Below are 21,116 nucleotides of genomic sequence, written 5' to 3' on the forward strand. Positions count from 1 at the left end.
TAGCTGGTCCTATTCCCAGAAGATCTACCCGGCCTCCCTGGGGGATGCTGAGAATTGATGTTGGCGACAGCTGGGCCTGGGATGTGGCCACTGTGTCCTTCTCCAGCATACATTGTGTCCGGCCTCTGCAAGGCAGCGGGAAGGGAGGATTTGGGTGTGGGGCAAGGATGAGGAACTGGCCCCATGCAGTCCTCCCGACAACTCCTAAGGAGCAAAGGCATAGTGAGAATTCGAGGTGGGGGTGGGCAGGGGTGGGGATGAGCAACCCAGCCCGAGGGTTGGGAGGCTGCTCTAGTTCTAAGCTCTGAGGCCAGACGATGTCCCCATGACCCTGACCTCAGGCCAATACAGCGCCACCAAAGGAAACAAAAAGGAGGCTGGGGCACAGAGACACAAGGGATCATTGCAGTTCCCATTCACAGTGTGCCTTCATTGCCAGGGGAACTTCCTTTAGATCACAGGAGCAAGTGACATGACAAGATATACTTGGCTTAAGGAACAAAACCAGAAACATTGTACTAAAGAACTCCACTATATTCGATATCTACTTGAAATTGAATATTTGAGCCCACTGGAATTTTTCAGGGTTTTTTTTTTTTTTCTCGGCTGTGTTCTTAGTATTTGTAGAGGAGGTTTTACTGAGATCTTCCAGCCAACAGTACTCTTTTCAAACACCTGGCACTAAGACAACGTAGCAACTGTGGATTCTTAGGAATCTGCACCGTTTTGTCTATAACACCCTCATGAGTTCCTGGAGTCTGGAGACCTCGGTAGCAATCCCCTAGCTTGTGTATGACTGTGGAAAAGGGTCATTCTGTCTCTGCAACTAAGCGCCCTCACCGGCAAAAGCAAAATGAACGGCTGGGTTAGCAGATGTGAGGAGGGCCTTCCCAGCTCTGCCCGCTCTGGTTGAGTGAGTCTTTTTAATCCTTCTCTTGATGGCTGTGGGGGTATGTTTGGTGTGTGTTGCTAGTAGTAAGAGCAAGTGTATTAGTTATCTACTGCTGCGTGACAAATCTCCCCAAAACGCAGAGGCTTGAAACAAGAAGCATTTATTATCTCTCAGTTTCTGTCGGTCAGGAATCCAGGGTGGCCTGGCTGGGTGCCTCTGGCTCAGGAATTCTGCGCAGGCTGCCGGCAAGGTGTCAGCCAGGGAGCAAAGGCAAAGTCAACTCAAGGCTCTCCTTGGGGAGTATCTACTCCCCAGCTCACCCATGTGGCTCTGGAAGGATTGTGTTTCTTGTGCTGGACTGAGAACCTCAGCTCCTCCTCGGCTGTGGGTCTGAGGCCACCCTCAGTTCTTTGCCATAGAGCTATAGATCTACTCGAAAAATCGCAGCTTGCTTCCCTCAAGGGCCTCAAGGGTTTCAAGCAAGAAAGGGTGTGCACAAGATGGAAACCTCTGTCTCTGTAACCTAATCTTGGAAATGGCATCCATCACCTTCTCCCTGTTCTGTTCATTAGAAGTAAATCACAGGACTTCACTAGTTGTGCAGTGGTTAAGAATCCACCTGCCAATGCAGGGGACACGGGTTCGAGCCCTGCTCTGGGAAGATCCCGCATGCCGCAGAGCAACTAAGCCTGTGCGCCACAGCTACTGAGCCTGCACTCTAGAGCCTGCGAGCCACAACTACTGAGCCCGCGTGCCACAACTACTGAAGCCCGTGCGCCTAGAGCCCATGCTCCACAACAAGAGAAGCCACCGCAATGAGAAGCCCGCGCACCACAACAAAGAGCAGCCCCCGCTCGCCGCAACTAGAGAAAGCCTGTACCCAGCAACGAAGACACAACACAGCCATAAATACATAAATAAAAAAATTAAAAAAAAGTGAATCACTAGGTCCTGTCCACCCTGGATGGGAGGGGTTGACTACAGGAGGCAGGGGTCTTTGAGGGCTATCTTGGAGGCTGCCCACCCCAGGAGGCTGGGGACACATTTTTGGGAGGCAGAGAGACCAGGACTCAAATCCTGCCTCTGATACACACTAGTGTATGATCTAGAAGAAATGATTTCACCCCTGGAAGCTTCCGTTTCCTCCTCTGTAAGATGGAGATGACTGTGGCCACTACCTCATAGGGTTGTGGAAGGAGATTTCAATGAGAAGAGGCACACGCAGGGCTCTGAATGGTGATTAGCACAAGGTAAACCCTCAAAAAAGTGGGCCTGAGGACATTGCCGGAGGAGGCCGGAGTGACGTGCCCATTGTTTCTAAGCCAGATGAGCATTACCAGCTATTCCATGGAGATCTGCAGCCTTTGATCTATTTCTCAGAAGTGCTTCTGGCAGGCCCTGGGATGCTTTTGTGGCTGAGGCCACCAGTGGGTATGTACTGATTTCCTCTTCTTCCCTTGGCCAACCCAGTAGGACTCTGGGGCACAGGTGCAGTGGGAAGGATTAGACTGGGATTTCCCCCTATACCTACTTAGACCTCAGCCCTTGGGGGATAGAGGATTTTACCCCTGTTCCATCCTGCCATCTGTCCTGGCGAGGACTTCTTGGCTGGAGCCCTTTGTGTGCCTGTCATGGGCTCATTGGTATTCTTTGGTGATCTTTCCTGGGTCCCAAATGACTTGGTGAAGATCCTGATCACCTCTGCCAGCAGAAGCTTAGCCCAAAGCCAGGCATTGAAGTATTTTCACTGAGTGCGGCTGGCTTCTGTGCCCTGCCTCTCAGACCGTCTTGCGTCCCAAATTAGATTCTCAGCTGCACCAAAAGGAAAAAGTCCTTCCTCATCCAGGGGCCATATCTCTCCCGTCTCCTCTAAGCCTCCTTTTGGGGAGTTCATGTCAGGCAGGGAGGTTTCTGCAGAAAGCTGAAATGTTGCAGCTTATTCAGAATAAATAACAATAACATCAAAAATACTACGGCTTGGGGACTTCCCTGGTGGTGCAGTGGTTAAGAATCTGCCTGCCAATGTAGGGGACACGGGTTCGATCCCTGGTCCGGGAAGATCCCACATGCTGCGGAGCAACTAAGCCCGTGCGCCACAACTACTGAGACTGCGCTCTAGAGCCCGTGAGCCACAACTACTGAGCCCACGTGCTGCAACTACTGAAGCCCGCGCGCCTAGAGCCCGTGCTCTGCAACAGGAGAAGCCAACGCAATGAGAAGCCCGTGCACCGCAATGAAGAGAAGCCCCCGCTCGCCGCAACTAGAGAAAGCCCGCGCACAGCAACGAAGACCCAACGTAGCCAAAATGCTATGACTTCTAATAGTAATACTGGCAAACACTTACACAGCACTTACTATATGTGCCGGGCACTGTTCTAAAAACTTTAGACATTCATTTAATTCTCCCAACAACTCTGAGAGTTACGTGTACTATTATTATCATCCCCATTTTACAAATGAGGAAACAGACACAGAGAAGTTAAGTCACTTACCCAAAGGCACACAGCCAGTGAGTAGGCAGGACTCAAACTTAATGTAGTCTGGCTGCAGCGTTTAGGCTAATAACCATCATGCTACCTTGGCAACATGTGTCATTGAACACTCACTTCACCCCAGGGACTGTCCTTTTTAGCTCGTTCAACCCTCCAAACCACCCTATCCCCATGTCCCAGCTGAGAAAACTGAGGTTTAGAGAAGACAAAGGGACTTATCCAAGATGATGAGGCTGTTCAATGCAGGATTGGGAGTCTAACCCTCAGAAGTGAGGGGTGTTCTCCGGGGGAATGCCTTGCATGTCAGGGTTATGGAGAATGCCTGCCTGTAGGCACAGTGGAATAGTCAACCCTTCCTTGATTACCTCCTGGACGTGGGACTCAGGGAACCCTCAGCAGGGCATCTGGGGATGGGGCCTCTGCTGCCCCCGGTGGCCACTGGAGGTACTTCACCTTCCTCAACTGTGGGTTGGTGGCTCCTGGGAATGGGACCGTTGTTATCTACCACCACAATTTTCAGGCCCCGTGTTTTCACTTCCTATGTGTGATTCAAGAGACACAGAGAGCTATGGGCCAGTGAGTGCCCAAGATAAGAATAATGGTTACTGTTTACTGAGCACTTCCTTCTCTGTGCCAGGCACTCTGCCAGGTACTTGTTACTTAAATGTTATAATTTAATTTACCAATGCACAGAGATAGAATCATCATTGTTAAGGGTTATTTATAATATTGGATAGAGCACTTTACACATATTAGCTCATTTTTATCCTCACGACACTACATAAGTACTATCACAATCCTCACTTTATCAGTGAGGAAGCCAAGGAACAGAGAGGTTTAGTAGCTTGCTTGTGGTCACCCAGTAGAATAGGATGGAGCTAGGATTTAGAGGCAGGCAGTTCTGGCTCCAGAGCCAGTTTTCTTAATTATTATGCCACTATTTTGTATTATTATAAAAATTATTATTATTCTGATTTTTCAGTTGCAGAAACCAAGGCTTAGAGAGTGGAGGGATTTATCTAAGATCACACAGCTGGTAAGTTTAGACCCAGTATTTCAACCACGTCTGTCTTCATTTATTCATTCATTGACTCAGAAAATACCGATTGTGTACCAACCATGTGCCAGGCACAGTACTGGGCTCTGGAGGTAAAGCACCATGTGGTCTAGCCTGCCATGGGTACCTGGGGTGTACCAGCATGTGACACCAAGCGGGCCTAAGGCAGGCCCCTGGGAAAGACTGGCAATTTCTGCAAAGTTGAAACTATTCCTCCCTCCCCGGAACCAGGAAGGGTCTGGATTCCTAGATCACTGCTCTCCCAGTTTCATCTCCATGGCAAATACCTGCAGAATGGCTCTTACAGGGACATGGAAAAGAAAACCGATTAGACTCGGGAGAGGCTGTGATGAGGGTCTGCGGCATGGAGTTCTAGACTTTTCTTTCTGCAACTGCCCTTTACTTACTAGCAAAGTTGGGCAAGTCGGACCACCTTCCGGGGGCCTCAGTTTCCCCACCTGTGAAATGGGGATAAGAATACTTGCCTATCCCCCCATGACTGTCCTGTGAGGAACAAAGGAGACCAGAAGTGCGAAAGCCCACGTAACTGCAGAGGGCCAAACACCCAGGCTGAGGGGCTGGTTAAGGAACCATCCGGTTATTTGCTTGTTCATTCCATGGGGTCCATCTGCACTCAGCATCTGCCATGAGTCCACTCCTGCCCTAGATACTGTGGGGAAGGGCGACAGGCCCCCGAGTATAGAAAGGTCACGGTCCACTTGGACATTCAGATGAGAAAGGAGAACGGCTGGCGGATATGACTTTGATTATGACTCTCTGTGCCATAGAGGCCTTACCACTGGGACAGTGACGAGCCCTTGCCACCTCCCTCCCCAGGGAAACAAAACGATCTCAAAGACCAGGCTAGCAAATGGTTTCAATATTCTTGCAGGCAGGGTGAGCGCTGAGGCCCAGAGATGCTGGCCTGGCCTGTCCCTTTAAGGCTTAAAGTGCCAATCTCTCCTAAAGCAACAGCTCTCACAGTGGTCAGAAGCAAGTTGGAACCATGGAGTAAGAACCTTGTGCAAAGGCCTGGGCCTTTCATGTGAAGGTCTCTGAGCTACCTGCAAGTAGTAATTAGGCATCTCAGCGCCGAGGTGGGGTATATCTGTTCAAAGACAAAGCTGGCTTCTCCTTCTGAGAGAAACAGAAGTCCAGAGAGGCTCAGATACTTGACCAGAGACATACAGCAAATCAGGGCCCAAGCAGACTGACTTCAGGAAGCCCTAGAGCAGTGGTTCTTGAAGTGTGGCCCCTAGACGAGCTGTATCAGCACCATCCCTGTGCATTTATGAGAAACGCAAATTCTCTGCCCCATCCCTACCTCCTGAATCAGAAACTCCTGGGGTGGGGCCTGACAGTCTGTTTTAACAGCCCTCTCCATGTAACCCTGATGCTGATAAAGGTGAGGGCCACCGCCAATGCCTGGAAGAAGGACTTCTAGGTCTTCATGTCCTTCTGAGTTGTGGGGGAGGAAAGAGGCAGTGGAGCACAGCAAGGTCATTTTGTCAGTGGCTGTGGCCTCACAGCTACATAACCACCCCTCCCCCACCCTGATGGATTTTTGCACCCAGAGTCCAAACCCTAGGGGCCTCCCTTGTCAGGAGGCCACCTGCCTGGGCTCCGGGAGGCCTGTCCACACACGCCCCAGGCCGCTTTCCTGTAATTACGGGCTCTACCTGCTTGTCCGCCCACCAGAACTCAGGCACGTCAGCCAGAGCGACTCCGGCTTCTCCCACCCTGAAGGCAGAGCATGCACGGCCTCCATCAGCACCTCGGGCTCTGTGTCCACAAGGCCTCCAGCAAAGCCAGGAACGGGCCTGACGTTTTGCCCCCAGCGGCCTCTGTGTGGGCCAAGCTCAGGAGGAAGAACGTTCTGCACCCTGGACATCAGGAAGTAACCTTAGGCCCTGGTCTCCGGGTTCTCTGGGCAGAAATCTGCAATGGCCCCTAGTCCCACAGGGACTAATTTAGAATTTGTTCTAAATTCTTCTTTCCCCAGAATTGTCCTTTAAATATCTTTGGAACTGGTTTCAGGAGGCAGATGTGTCGAACAGCTACGTGGAAGGACTGTCATCTTCCCCCTGAAGTTTCTCATTAAAACAAACAAGCAGAAATGTGTTGTCTAATGTGAAAGGAGCTGCATTCTTTTTGTTTCTAAAGATCTGACCTTTGAAAGTAGGATGTTTCTCCCAGATTAGGGGCCTAGTGGAGGGATGCTCCTGGATTCCTGGAGTGAAGGACAACCCCACGAGCTGCTGGGTGAGCCCAGTCCCACCTCCCTTGTAAATTCAAGGCGGGGACGGGGTTTTAAATTGATACATGCCCATGGCACCAGGCACACAGCAAGCACACACTCGGATTTGTGGATTGTTGGAAAGATCCTGAGTCCTGGCTCAGGGCCTCCCAGTTGGCTTGTGCTAAGCTTAACAAGTCCCTTCCCATTTCTTCTAAGAAAAGGATCCCATGTCTTAATAAATAACAACAGCTACCTTTCACTGTGGGCCCAGTGGTATGATAGGCCCTCTAGTGGTTTTATCTCATTTAATCCCTCAACTGCCCTATGAGAGGGGGTACTGTTTTGATACCCACTTTATTTATTTATTTAAAAAAAAATTTTTTTTTTTAGGCTGCGCCGTGAGGCATATGGCATCTTAGTTCCCCGACCAGGGGTTGAACCCGTGCCCCAATGCATTGCGAGCTTGGAGTCTTTTTTTTTTTTTTTTGCGGTACGCGGGCCTCTCACTGTTGTGGCCTCTCCCGTTGCGGAGCACAGGCTCCGGACGCGCAGGCTCAGTGGCCATGGCTCACGGGCCTAGCTGCTCTGCAGCACGTGGGATCCTCCCAGACCGGGGCACGAACCCGTGTCCCCTGCATCGGCAGGCAGACTCTCAACCACTGCGCCACCAGGGAAGCCCATGAGCTTGCAGTCTTAAACCACTGGACCACCCGGGAAGTCCCATGATACCCACTTTAAAGCAGGGTAAACTGAGGGTCAGAGAAGGGAGCAGAGGTTGCAAACTGGTGGGCCTAGAGCCAGTTACGGCCTGTGAATGTGTTTTCTTTTCCTAGTATTCTACTAAAAGGCATTTTAAAAATTAGTTGCCAACATTTAAAAATTTGGATAAATTACACCAAAAAATTCAGATATTTAGCTTTATTTTGAAACCATCAGGAGGTCTGGTGCTAGAACCCCCATTCCATCCCCCAGGGTAACAGTGCGTCCTCCATTCCTCAACCCCCGCTCCCTCGTTCCTGTAAGTCACCACATGGGTGCTCCAGGCACGGAGTCCACAACCGCTGGTCTTAGGCCACAGGTAGTGATGGGTAAAGTCAGTGCTTGTCTGGGTCTGTCTGTCTGTCTGTCTATCTGTCACTCTTTGTGTATCTCACCAGTGCCCACTTCCAGGAGGACCCAATGTTAGATGAGAAGGAGCACTGGACAAGGGAGTCAGGAGATGTGGGTGTTCGTTCTGTTGACTGGGTGACCTTGGGCCAACCTTTTCCCTCCCCAGGCCTCAGTTTTCCCATCTATACAATTCGGAGGTTGGATAAAAAGATCTCCCAGAGCCCCTGTGCTCCTATCAGTCTAAGGAAGGCTCCTCTCAGCCGCAGAGCCCGTTGGGAAACTGTCCTGAGGGCTTGCAGTCAGGCCAGGTGCGGGCTTGCCCACCTGAGCCGTCCTGTGGCCATGAGCACCTCTGGGCAGGGAGACGGTCTCACAAACCCAGAGCTCTGCCATCAGCACCAGCAGGGGCCAACGGTCTGACTCTTCCCAGTGATGGAAAGGCGGGTTCCACCCGTGGAGCAGCCTCCAGCATTGCTAACCTAATTGCACAGAGAAAAGAGTCCATCAGGATGACCCAGACTCCCTGCTCTGAAATGCAGGATTCCTGGGCTGGGAGGTGGAACCAGCTTGTCCCTGCCCAGGTCAGTCTGAGGACAAGAATGCCTGCTGGGCATTGGGTAAGCCAGGTGGGGTTCTGTGCTGCCAAGAGGAAATACTCATTCGAGTCCCAGGAACAGAAAGCATGCATTCTTCCGCCCTTCTCTTTCTTCATCCTACAAACACGTGACAGAGGTGGAAACTGAAGCCCAGAGAGGGGGAGTGATTGCCCAAGGTCACACAGCAAATCAGTGCCAGAGTCAGATGAGAGCTCAGGCTTCTTGACCCCCTTCCTGGGGTACTTTCCATATTCTCTATCGCTTGGGAGTTTAGAACCCTCCACCTCTTTGGAACTGGGCTTCAGAAGGGGGTTGGAGTGGCCTGTGTGGGCAGAGACTGTCTGTGTGGTCCAGAGTCCTAACATGGGGCTTGTGCACGGTGCCTAAGACACAAACCACTGCTGAGAGAATGGGGACCCGTGGGCCCAGCGGGTGTGAGCTGCCCAAAGCTTCTAGGTTGGAAGCTTGGTCTGTAGGAAAGGTTGCAAAGCCCACATTTGGCTCACAGACACATTCTGGTCTTCCCACAATGTTTAAAACAAATTCATGTTAGTTGCCAACACTTAAGAATCAGGGAATTTTTCTTCTTCTTCTTCTTTTGTTGGTTATCTATATAGTAGTGTGTACAAGTCAATTCCAAACTCCCAGTCTATCCTCCCCCCACCCTTCCCCCCTGGTAACCATAAGTTCATTCTCTAAGTCTGTGAGTCTGTTTCTGTTTTGTAAATAAGAATCAGGGAATTTCACATAAAAGACAGGATGTCTGGCTTCTTTTGAAGAGTCTCAAAATCTGGCAAAAGCTGGACCACATTTCCACCTGGCCGTGGCTGGCAGGAGGTGGGTGCGCTCCCTCTCGTTCACCATCTCCGCCATCCTTCCCGGTCTTTGTGACCTCCCTGCATGTACGTTTGGGGATTTCAACCGCCCCCGCCACCACAGCCTCCCATGCTAAAGTCACCCCCTCTCTCATCCTGGTCACCCCAGGGGAAATTCTGGTTCTTATTGGTTCTCATTGGAGGGCAGCTTTGCCCCACAGGGGACATTGGGCCATGTCTGGAGACATTTTGGGTTATCACAATCAGGGAGGGGACTTACTACTGGCATCTAAAGGGTAGAGGCCAGGGATGCTGCTAAACATCCTACAATGCACAGGACAGAACCCCAAACAAGGAATTATCTGGCCCCAAACATCGGTAGTGCTGAGGTTGAGAAACTCTGAGCTGAATCAAAAGAGCCCTGGGCCAGGAACAGGATCTGGAGAGGGAGGGTCACCCATGCTGGGGACTGACTGCATACTGAGCCTCATGTTAGGCAAGGGGGGAGAAAGCCAGGATGCGTAAAATGTGGCCCCGGCTCTCTGCGTGCACGGGGGGTGGAGGTGGCCAGCTGAGGAGGGGGCACCCGGAAATGTAGAGGAGGGGGCTCCCTCCACCAGGTACATCAGCAGGGTCTCAAGGGCAGAGGTGCAGTCAGGATGGGCAGAGATGGGGAGGTGAGCATTCTGGGCAGAGCAAACAGCCTAAGCAAAGGTGTGGTGGCAGTGGCAGACGCAGAGGCACACATCTGAGATGAGATGTCTTCTGTTAGGCGGGAGGGACGCTGGGTGGGAAGCAAGGGCCTGATGTTGGAGGAGGAGATTGTGGGCAGGATGTAAGGGGTCTCCAAGTCAAGCTAAGTGGGAGAGAGAGGGCAGCCCATGGGGAATCCTTGCAAAGGTAGTGGAGTATTAACTTTGTGACCTTGGAGAAATCACTTTAATTCTCAGAGCCTCAGTTTCCTCATCTGTTCAATGGGATAATAAGAGTGATTAAAAACTATCACATGTAGAACTCACCATTTGCCAAGGCACTGAACTATATCTGATGTATTTAATCCTCAGAAAAGCCCTACAAAGTATATAGCACTATTATTTCCAATTGTATAGCAGAGGAAACTTCAAGATATGGATGGGTAAATCAACTTTAACTTTCCCAAGGATACTACTAGTAAGGAACAAAGGTGAGATGTGAACGTAGGCAGTCTGGCTCCAGCACATGCTCTTAGTTGTTCTGCTATTCTGTCTCTCTAGAACCTTCTAGGTGAGTCGTCCTTAAGAATAAATGAAATGCTCCTCTTTTCTCTTGTCCACCATCATATGTGCGGTTGAATTTGCTGCTTGCCGTGTCTTCTCACAAGACTTTCAGGATCAAGCGATTCCTGGCCAAAAAACAAAAGCAGAATCGTCCCATTCCCCAATGGATTCAAATGAAAACTGGTAATAAAATCAGGTACGACTCCAAGAGAAGACACTGGAGAAGAACCAAGCTGGGTCTAGAAGGAAGCTCACATATGAAGTGGCACACATTTATGCTGTGTCAAGGTCAATTGCGTCTTACCATATCAGAACATCACTACTGTCTGAACAGCTGCCTGTGGGATGGGAGAAATGGAAGGGCTCGCTCCTCTTGATCTTTCCTCACCACTGCTCACTGTCTAGCTCAGTAATAAATATGTGAAACCTTAAAAAAAAAATAAATGAAATAAAGCAGGTAAGATGCCCAGCACAATCCTGGCACGGAGTTAGTGCAGAAGCAAGTGACACATTGCATAAAGTCCTGGCCCAGGTTGATGGAGCAAAGCTCAGTTCACAGCATCAATAAAAAAAGATGCCAGAGACGTTCTGTCGTGGGCACATCTGCTCTGTGGAGAGATGGGGGTAGAGAAAGGGTACCCCTCCACTCAGGTGAGACACGGCTAAGCCAGGTTTCTGGAAATGCAGCTCCATTTGCAGTGCCCCCCCCCCACCACCACCTCGCTGGCTCTTTAACGCCTCCAGGACTTTGCTCACTCCATGCTCCCTGCCTGGAACGTTCTCCTTCCCCCCTCCACTAACCCCCTTCCGTCTAGTCTATCCCTTCCAACAGAGCTCAGAGGATACTTCTTTCTGGAAGCAGTTCAGGACATGCCCAGGCAGAGCAATCATGCCTTGTCTTTGTACCCAGAGCATTTTTTCAAACTCAATTTGCCTCCTGGGGCATCCTCTCAGAGCGGCTCAGCCTTCACCAGCATGTCTGTCTCCTGGGGATCGTGTTAAAATGCAGATTCAGGAGTGGGGTCTGAGGTTCTGCTTTGCTAACAACCAGCTCCCAGGAGATGCTTATGCTGTTGGTCCAGGGAACACACTCATGAGTCCCAAAGCCTCAGGGCACCTCCTGGGAGTCATTCGTCCTCCCTGGACAGGATACTCCTCTGGGGCAGGGGCTTCATTTTATTTTATTTTATTTATTTATTTATTTTTAAAGAAGATGTTGGGGTAGGAGTTTATTAATTAATTAATTAATTTTTGCTGTGTTGGGTCTTCCTTTCTGTGCGAGGGCTTTCTCTAGTTGTGGCAAGCGGGGGCCACTCCTCATCGCGGTGCGCGGGCCTCTCACTATCGCGGCCTCTCTTGTTGCAGAGCACAGGCTCCAGACGCGCAGGCTCAGTAGTTGTGGCTCACGGGCCTAGTTGCTCCGCGGCAGGTGGGATCCTCCCAGACCAGGCCTCGTACCTGTGTCCCCTGCATTAGCAGGCAGATTCTCAACCACTGTGCCACCAGGGAAACCCCTTCATTTTATTTTTTATTTTTATTATTTATTTTTTTTCGCGGTACGTGGGCCTCTCACTGTTGTGGCCTCTCCCATTGCGGAGCACAGGCTCCATATGCGAAGGCTCAGCGGCCATGGCTCATGGGCCCAGCCGCTCCACGGCACGTGGGATCTTCCCGGACTGGGGCCCTAACCCGTGTCCCCTGCATCGGCAGGCGGACTCTCAACCACTGCGCCACCAGGGAAGCCCCATTTTATTTTTTATTGTTTGAATTTTATTTATTTTTTATACAGCAGGTTCTTATTAGTTATCCACTTTATACATATTAGTGTATACATGTCAATCCCAATCTCCCAGTTCACCCCACCCCCACCCCCACCCCCAATTTCCCCCCCTTGGTGTCCATACGTTTGTTCTCCACATATGTGTGTCTATTTCTGCAGGGGTTTCATTTTAAAGGCCAGCACAAGGGGTGGGGGGAGGAACGGAGGGAGAGTGTTGACCCATCCGTGGAGAGATGGCCAGATTGAATACTTCAATTTGACTCACAGCTTCTCTGTTTCAGTGACACCCTCCCTCCAGATCTTCAGAAAAAGGAGGCATATCAAGTGCTCCATGACCGAGGATAGCCTGGGATTAGTTCACTGCCACCTACCCTCAGGGATGAGCACCTAGGGTCGCTAGCTTGTCCCCTAGAAAAGGATGAGATCGCTAGTGAGACAGTGAACACGATGATTTTTAATTTTAAAGATTTCTTGCATGCTTCAACTAATCATCTGCGCTTTCAGTTCTTACATTTTGTTTTACATTCTGTGATGCTGAAAAGATATAAACATGCCCTTTTTAACATTTTTATTTTATGGGGCAGAAAGCAAAATGGCTGAACTATACCATGAACTCTGGACTCCTGTTCAGCATGGGGCTACTTCCCCCAGGTCACCGGCCCTGCGACAGCTTGTTTCTTTCTTTCTTATCTGCCCCCCACCCTCCGTTTCATTGAGACATAATTGACATATAGCACTGTGTAAGTTTAAGGTGTACAATGTGATGACTGGATATATGTATATGTTGCAAAATGTTTACCATAACAAGGTTAGTTCACACAGCCTTCACCTGACACAAATACCCTTTTGTTGCTGCTGCTATTACGGGTGAGAACATTTAAGATCTACTCTTAGCAACTTTTAAGTATATAATATAATACTGCTGACTATAGTCACCATGCTGTGCATTAGATCCCCAGAACTTATTCCTCTGATAACTGGAAGTTTGTCTCCTTTGACCAAAATCTCCTCATTCTCTCGGCCCTCCCCACCTCACCACCCACCAGCCCCTGGTAACCACCATTCTCTTTGTTATTGTGAGTTTGACTTATGTTTTTAGATTCCATATGTGAGACCATATGGTATTTGTCTTCGTTTGTCTGGCTTATTTTACTTAGCATACGTCCTCCAGGTTCATCCGTGTTGTTGCAAATGGTAGGATTTCCTTCTTTTTTTTTTTTTTTTTTGCAGTACGCGGGCCTCTCACTGTTGTGGCCTCTCCCGTTGCGGAGCACAGGCTCCGGACGCGCAGGCTCAGCGGCCATGGCTCACAGGCCCAGCCGCTCCGCGGCATGTGGGATCCTCCCGGACCGGGGCAGGAACCCGCGTCCCCTGTATCGGCAGGCGGACTCTCAACCACTGCGCCACCAGGGAAGCCCTTTCCTTCTTTTTTTAATGGCTGAATAGAATTCATATATATACACATATATACATACACACACATATATACACACATACATGTGTGTGTATACACGTGTGTGTGCGCACACATATACATATATGTGTATGTATACACACGCGTATACACGCATACACACATGTGTGTATACACACATATACATATATAAACACACACACACGTGTGTGTGTGTGTATATATATACACACACACACACATATATATATATCACAACTTTTTTTTTTTTTTGGCCACACTGCTTGGCTTGCGGGATCTTAGTTTCCTGACCAGGGATTGAACCCGGGCCCTCGGCAGTGAAAGCGTGGAGTCCTAACCACTGGACTGCCAGGGAATTCCCCACAACTTCTTTATTCATCCGTTGATGGACATTTAGGTTGTTTCCATGTCTTGATTATTGCAAATAATGCTGCAATGAACGTGAGGGTGCGTATATTTTTTCGACTTACTGTTTTTATCTCCTTTGGATAAATACCCAACAGGGGAATGGCTGGATCATATGGTGGCTCTATTTTTAATTTTTGAGGAACCTCCATACTGTTTTCCATAGTAGCTCTACCTATTTACACTCCCACAGTGCATGAGAGTTCCCTTTTCTGCACATCCTTGCCAACATTTGTTATTTCTTGTATTTTGAAAATAGCAGAATATCCTGACAGGTGGAGATGATATCTCATTGGGGTTTTGATTTGCATTTCTCTGAGGATTAGTGATGTTGAGCACCTCTTCATATAACTATTGGCCATCTGAATGTCTTCTTTGGAAAAATGTCTATTCAGGTCCTTTGTCCATTTTAATATTAGATTTTTTTTTTTTTTGCTATTGATTGAGTTGTGTGAGTTCCTTATATATTTTGGATATTAACCCCTTATCAGATATGTGGTTCACAAATATTTTCTCCCGTTCTGTAGGTTGGTTGCCTTTTCCTTTTGTTCATTGTTTCCTTTGCTGTACAGAAGCTTTTTATTTATTTATTATTATTTTTTTTTTGCGGTATGCGGGCCTCTCACTGTTGTGGCCTCTCCCATTGTGGAGCACAGGCTCTGGACGCGCAGGCTCAGTGGCCATGGCTCACGGGCCCAGCCGCTCTGCGGCATGTGGGATCTTCCCGGACCGGGGCACGAACCCGTGTCCCCTGCATCAGCAGGCGGACTCTCAACCACTGCGCCACCAGGGAAGCCCTACAGAAGCTTTTTAGTTTGATGTCGTCCCACTTGTTGATTTCTGCTTCTGTTGCTTCTGTTTTGGTGTCATATCCAAAAAAACCATTGCCAAGACCAATGTCAAGAAGCTTTTTCCCTATGCTTTCTTCTAGGAGTTTTATGGTTTTATGTTTACATCCTTAATCCATTTTGAGTTAAATTTTGTGAGGGGTGTAAGAGAGGGTTCCACTTCCATTCCTTTGCATGTGAATATCCAGTTTTCCCAACACCATTTATTGAAGAGACTGTCCTTTCCCTATTGAATATTCTTGGCTCCCTTGTGAAATGTTAGTTGACCGGATACGCAAGGATTTATTTCTGAGATCTCACTTCTGTTCCATTGGTCTATGTAGCTGTGTTTCTGCATGGCTCACTTCTGAGCCTTGCTACCAGGCATGTTCCTGGTGACCTGCTCCAGTCCCAACTCTGTCAACCATGTCAAGGAATGAAAACAAGTTTTAACATCCACTTAAGCTACAAGCGATTAGGAAGGTCACCCTGCTTGGGGAAGAGAGAGTGAGAAAGAGAGAGAGAAAAAAACCAGTATACTTTGAAGGCAGTCACATCAACTGTTAAATTGTCCACTGTTCACATCCAAGTTCCACTGGGCAGTTAATGGTAAGCCGAATTCATGTGGTGTGTTAGTTTCTTATTAAACATTTGCACGAGGTATTTGCTTCATCCTTATCATTAATATTTGGTTAGCAGACCCTTGGAGGATGTTCTGGATGTGGGCCTGGGGACCTTTCTTTCTCCAATGCAGGCCCTTGGGACTGGGTTCTGTTTTGCAGGTGGCAGCAAGACAAGCCAGCAGGAGTGTTCCTACTCAAAGTGCACTTCTTGCCCCCCCCGCAGGGAACAGCTGGCTTTGGGGCTAGTGGCACCTGCAGAAGCTGCACTAATCTGGGATGGATGGAAAACAACTCCACTTGCACATGGAGAGACCTGAGCAGTGGCTTCTCCAGCAGGGAATCCGACATGCAGCACACAGGCCTGTCTGTGCTGTGACCTGAAGCGTGTGCAGACAGGTCGAATCCTGCAAGCTGATGTGCAGGTGTCACAAAGCTGCACTGACAGCAGGAATGCAGCATCGCAGTGCCGGTTATAGAGCAGCTGCCATGCAGCAGGTTTTTATATACATTTCTCTCCTCTAATCCACAACCCAAAGTAGGGCAATTCCTGTGCCCATTTTATGAATGAGGAAAATTGAGGCACATGGGGGGAAGTAACTCGCACAAGGCCACACAGCTAGGAAGTGGCTGCACTGAGGTTGGAACCTGGATCTGCCGACTCAAGACTGGGCCCCTATCAATTTTGCAGCCTAAGCAGTCCAGGTAGCTTATCACCCAGCTAACCAATCAATCAACCAGCCTAGCATAACGAGTCATTGGGTGACTACAGGGTGCCACGCACTGGAGACAGGGGGGCTTGAGACGAATTCTGCCCCAGCTGTATGACATTAAGCAGATTGCTTAACCTCCCAGGGCTTTAGTTTCCTCATCGTAAAAAGGAGCAATAACGCTGCCTCCCTCATTGGGTTAAGTGCCTTAAGTATATGCAGAGTACTCAGAACAGCATCTGCCACAGAGGAAGCACTCAATAAATGTTACCTATTCATGTGAGATTAATAGGATTGTGATTTTGTAAATTACATTTTGTCTCTGGTAGAATGTTTTAAAATTGATTTTCAAACAAAGCAACTTTTTACAAAGCCTGTACCCAGGAGTAGTGGAGGGCACGGTGCACCTGTTTTTCACAGGCCAGCAAGTAGATTCACACGTCACCCTACAGCAGCCCTATCTTTAGTCACCAAGAGACAGCCAAGCAGGTCTCAGCCTCCCGTTTTCATCCTCTCCCTGCGCATCTGGCAAACGTACTGGGGAAGAGGGGTCCTGACCTCTAGTCCCCCGAGTGCCCATGGCAAAGCCTGCCTGTCCCTGCAGCCAAAGCAGGAGCACCCCCGGGCAGGGAGAAGGGGTGCCCGCCCAGCTGCCAAGGCCCAGGGGTGCCTATCTGCAGGGCTGGGGCAAAAGGGAAATCTGTACTGGTAGCTGGTGCTCAGTGGGCTGCAGGGCCACTGAACAAAACCTGCCACTTCACAGCCTCCTTCCTGGAAAAGTATAGTTTGGATCCTGTGTTTGAGTTAACAAGGGTGCAGATGCTGTCAGCAGTTGTTCGTGGTTTCTTCTTTTTTTTCTGTTTCTTGCATCTCCTAAGCCTGGCATCCTAAGGGTTATTTATAATTTATGTGTCTACAAGGACAACGGCCTCAATGTTCTAAACCCAAAATGACGACAACAATAACAAAACCAGGACACTTTCTGCTCCAAGGGGGTCTACCTGTCCATACCCTTCATTCCCCGTGGGTGGGCCTCCCCCTCCTCTCACAGCGTTTCGACAAGGACTTTTGCTGCATTCACCTGGGCTCGATGATGCCGTTTTACCGAATGGCTGTAAAGCTGGTAAAAAGGACCTGTATTTTTCTAACTCCAGCTGCATATTAGGCTTCCTTTGGAAATAACATGGAAGATTAAAAAAAATCGCAGTTCTCAGAACTTGAGATTTTCTAGCCTATAAAGACTGTGTCCAGGGGCTTCCCTGGTGGCGCAGTGGTTGGGAGTCCGCCTGCCGGTGCAGGGGACATGGGTTCGTGCCCCGGTCTGGGGGAATCCCACATGCCGTGGGGTGGCTGGCCCCGTGAGCTATGGCCGCTGAGCCTGCGCGTCCGGAGCCTGCGCTCCGCGGCGGGAGAGGCCACAACAGTGAGAGGCCCATTACCGGAAAAAAAAAAAAAAAAAGACTGTGTCCATCAAAGCATGTCCTTGGTCCCTGTTTGCCCCCAGCATCCTTGGATAGGCAATGAGTCTAAGTGCACACACGTGACTGTTAGCACAGGCTTTCCAGGTGCTGTGAGCTTGGCTGGTCCCTGTGTCCCTATCGGGCCCAGAGAATCGGTCGCTTCTGCACGTGCATATTATATGCAACTGAGTAAATTGCCTTTATCAGTTTTATTAGCGGAAAGTGCCTGCTACCGCTGGAGACCCTCACCGTACTCTGAAGAGAGGGGACCCCAGGGTTGCCATCCCCGTAACTCCCTGTGTCACTCTCCTCTCCTCAAATATGCTGGCCCTGTCTGTTGGGAGACAGACAGGCTGAACCCATGCCACCCTAAAGAGAGGCAGCTACGGCAACACAGATTTAATAGTTCTTTGAACCTTGACCTTGGACTCTGGGCTGTGAGGGAGCTTCTCCCACTGTGGCTGTTCTCGGGGTGTGACTTGGATGGACCCACCCACCAGCGGGCCCTGTCGGCTTCCTCTCCGAATGTGTCTTGAATCCAATGGCTTCCACCCCAACCCCTGCTGCCCTGGGCTGAGCCGCTGTCCTCTCTCTCCGGGGACATTGCAATAGCTTCCTAGTGGCCCCCCCGCCTCCATCTTACTCCCAGTCTATCTGGTCTCCACCCAGAAGCCGGACTTATAACCAGTCAGACCTTGTGACCCGCCACCCCCCCCACCCCCGCCTAGAACTTTCCGCTGTCTTCTCCTTGCTCTTTGGATAAGCTCCGAAGGCCCACCAATGGCATGGAGGGCATGCTCTAACCCTGCCCCCTACCCCCACCCTCAGCTCCATCCTTTCCCACTCTGCATTTCAGTCACTGATCTCTGCTGGCTTTGTCTTGTGACTAAGCCAAGGTGCTTCCTACCTCCGGGCCTTGACACGTGTTGCACCTTCTGCCTGACTGCTCCGTCCCTGTCCTTGCCGTGCCCACGTTCCTCTCTCCGTCCAGGTCTCAGTGAGATGTCAGCCCTGCCCCCCACCACCTTACCTGGAGCAGCCCCTCCCCCCGGTCGTCACCAACTGATTACTGTGTTTTCTTTTTGTCATAGCACTTTTCCATCTCTGAGATCATTTGCTAATGATTGTCATTTGCCCATTGGTTGTCTTTCTCCACCAGACAGTGAGCAACTTGAGGACAGGGGCCATCTTTGTCTTGTCGTCACTGTATCTTGGCCCTTGGGACAGTGACCGGTATGGAGTTGATGCTCAATTATTTGTTGAATGAACACATTTATGGACAGTTTGTGCAACACACCCAAGTGGACACCGTATCCAACCTTGGAGTCACGGCGGTCTGGGTAGGAAGACTTTCTTCTCTGAACCAACCATGCCAGCATCCCCCACTTCTGGTGCCTTCCCATTTCCGGAAAACAGAAGAAGCCAGATAGACTTCAGTGGGTAGTAGCTGCACCCACTTGCTAGGGCCTTCCTGTGAACCAGACCCTGTGCCTAAGCTCTTTACAGGCATGCAGACCTCCTGATGACCCTATTGAGTAGTAACTACTGTTGTGCCCATTTTGCAGATGGTGACATGGAGTCCCTGATTGGCCTCAACTCATGCAAAGTGGCAGCACGACTGCAGAGCCAGAGCTCTTAGCCCCTCCCCAAACGCATCTGAAAAGATATCTCGCAGGGGAGCTCGAAGCCGGCCATGGGGCAGGAGTGACGATGGCTCCCTAAGAAGCAGCTCTGATTTGGAGAAGGAACACTGTCTCTGGAGTCTCTGAGGTGGCCCCCTCCTCTTGGCAGCCCCCACAGCACCACAAAACTCGAAGGTGCAGCCACCGGGGTGAGCAAACCAGAGTGAGCCCCAGGGGCACACAGGTCACCAGCCTCTGCCTCGCTGACCATCTCAGGCCTTCCTGATGAACTTGGCCTAAGTCCCACTGGCCTGATTTGAAAGCAGCCACAGGGCTGGAGCAGGGGAGGAAGAATGCGGGAAGAAAGACATTACTTTGGAGGATGGAGCGGGCGGGCAGGAAAGCAGGATCACCGGCTGGCTTTTGTTGGCAGAGGGGAGAGGGCGGTCAGAACCCGCCACTCTGAATGCCCAGGGCGGAAATCCAGGGTCACAAAGGGAGAGTGAAATGAGGACAGCGCTTCTTAAGGGGCTGCTCTCATCCCCTGAGGGAGCAGCAGGGGCTGTGGTGTCTTGGGGACATTACAGGGGCCCGGGGGAGAGATGGAGAGGGGAAGGGACGGGAGTGGGAAGGAGAAGAAGAGGAGGTGGATGAAGGCAGAGGAGAGGGGACGGGGGGAATGCGTAGGAGAAAGGAGGTTCAAATCCTGGTTTCATGATCTTGGCTAAAAAACTTCATTTCTCTCTCAGTTTTCTTGGGATGCTGATACCTACCACGTGGACAGGAAGTCACGTATGTAGTTAAAGCACCTGACCGTGACTTGGCATATCACAGGTGCTCGGTGATCACTCGGTCCCTTCCTATTTGCCTCCCAATCCCACATTTGGAAAAAGGAGATTGAGCCTGGGACCGAAAATGACTTCTTTCTTTTAAATCATTCCTCATAGCCCAGATTCAAGTTCACAGGCCTCAGCTACCCTAATACCCAGGCAGAAGGTCTTGATCTTTATCAGGTCAGAGGCTGGCAATGCCTATAGGCTCACCAGGGTAAAGGGGCTCTATAAAAGGGTCACTAGGGCTGAGAGGGGACACATTGCCAGATGTGGCCACAGCCCAAAGGTCCCAGGTGCCTTGACCCTTGGCTGGCAACTTGCCTTCCTGATCCCACCTGGGAACCTGACCTAGTGGAACATTCTGTGTTCCTTGTTGCTGGGTCCTCAAGCCCCTCATTCAGCATACACTCTTAGATGCCCCCTCTGAGGATTTTAGCCACCCACAGATGGGAGACCTGAGTCACCAAGAGGGAAGGTGAAACGCCCTAAATGACACAGTGACCTAGTATAGAGCTAGGGCTGGAAAAAGTGTCTCCTGATCTCCAGAGCAGAGTTCCTTCCACTGTCTGTGGGGGAACAGGTTCTGAGCCCCAAATCCAAATGCATTGTCAGCTACAAGCTTTGATGCCACTCTTGGGAGCAAAGGGCAGTCTGGGAGATGCAATCAGATGCTGAAGCTTTGGAAATTCTGGGACATGATGGTTCTTAGGGCCAAGGATACAGGGTCTTCCATCCAACCAATAGTTATGGAGTAGCCACTATGTGCCATGTACTAGATGCTGGGGATACAAGTTCCTACCCTCTTGGTGTCTTTTTTTTTTTTTTTTTTTTTGCGGTACGCGGGCCTCTCACTGTTGTGGCCTCTACCGTTGCGGAGCACAGGCTCTGGACGTGCAGGCCCAGCGGCCATAGCTCACGGGCCCAGCCGCTCCGCGGCATGTGGGATCTTCCTGGACCAGGGCACGAA

General features: G+C 50.2%; 2 protein-coding genes across 3 annotated transcripts in view; one reads left to right on the forward strand and one right to left on the reverse strand.

The window, feature by feature from the left end:
• The window catches only part of KAZN (kazrin, periplakin interacting protein), a gene marked incomplete at its 3' end in the record, with an annotated part of 474,913 nt that overhangs the window by 164,504 nt on the left and 289,293 nt on the right, over positions 1-21,116 (reverse strand). The window lies entirely within an intron of this gene.
• LOC308612717 (large ribosomal subunit protein eL39-like) lies at positions 10,556-12,582 on the forward strand (the record flags this gene model as incomplete). Its single annotated transcript, XM_081225367.1, has 2 exons — positions 10,556-10,694; positions 12,536-12,582. Coding segments are annotated over 2 exons (186 nt in total), but the record flags the coding sequence as incomplete, so codon positions are not given.

Source organism: Mesoplodon bidens (assembly GCF_964165515.1).
Source record: "Mesoplodon bidens genome assembly, chromosome: 2".
Lineage (NCBI taxonomy): Eukaryota > Metazoa > Chordata > Mammalia > Artiodactyla > Ziphiidae > Mesoplodon > Mesoplodon bidens.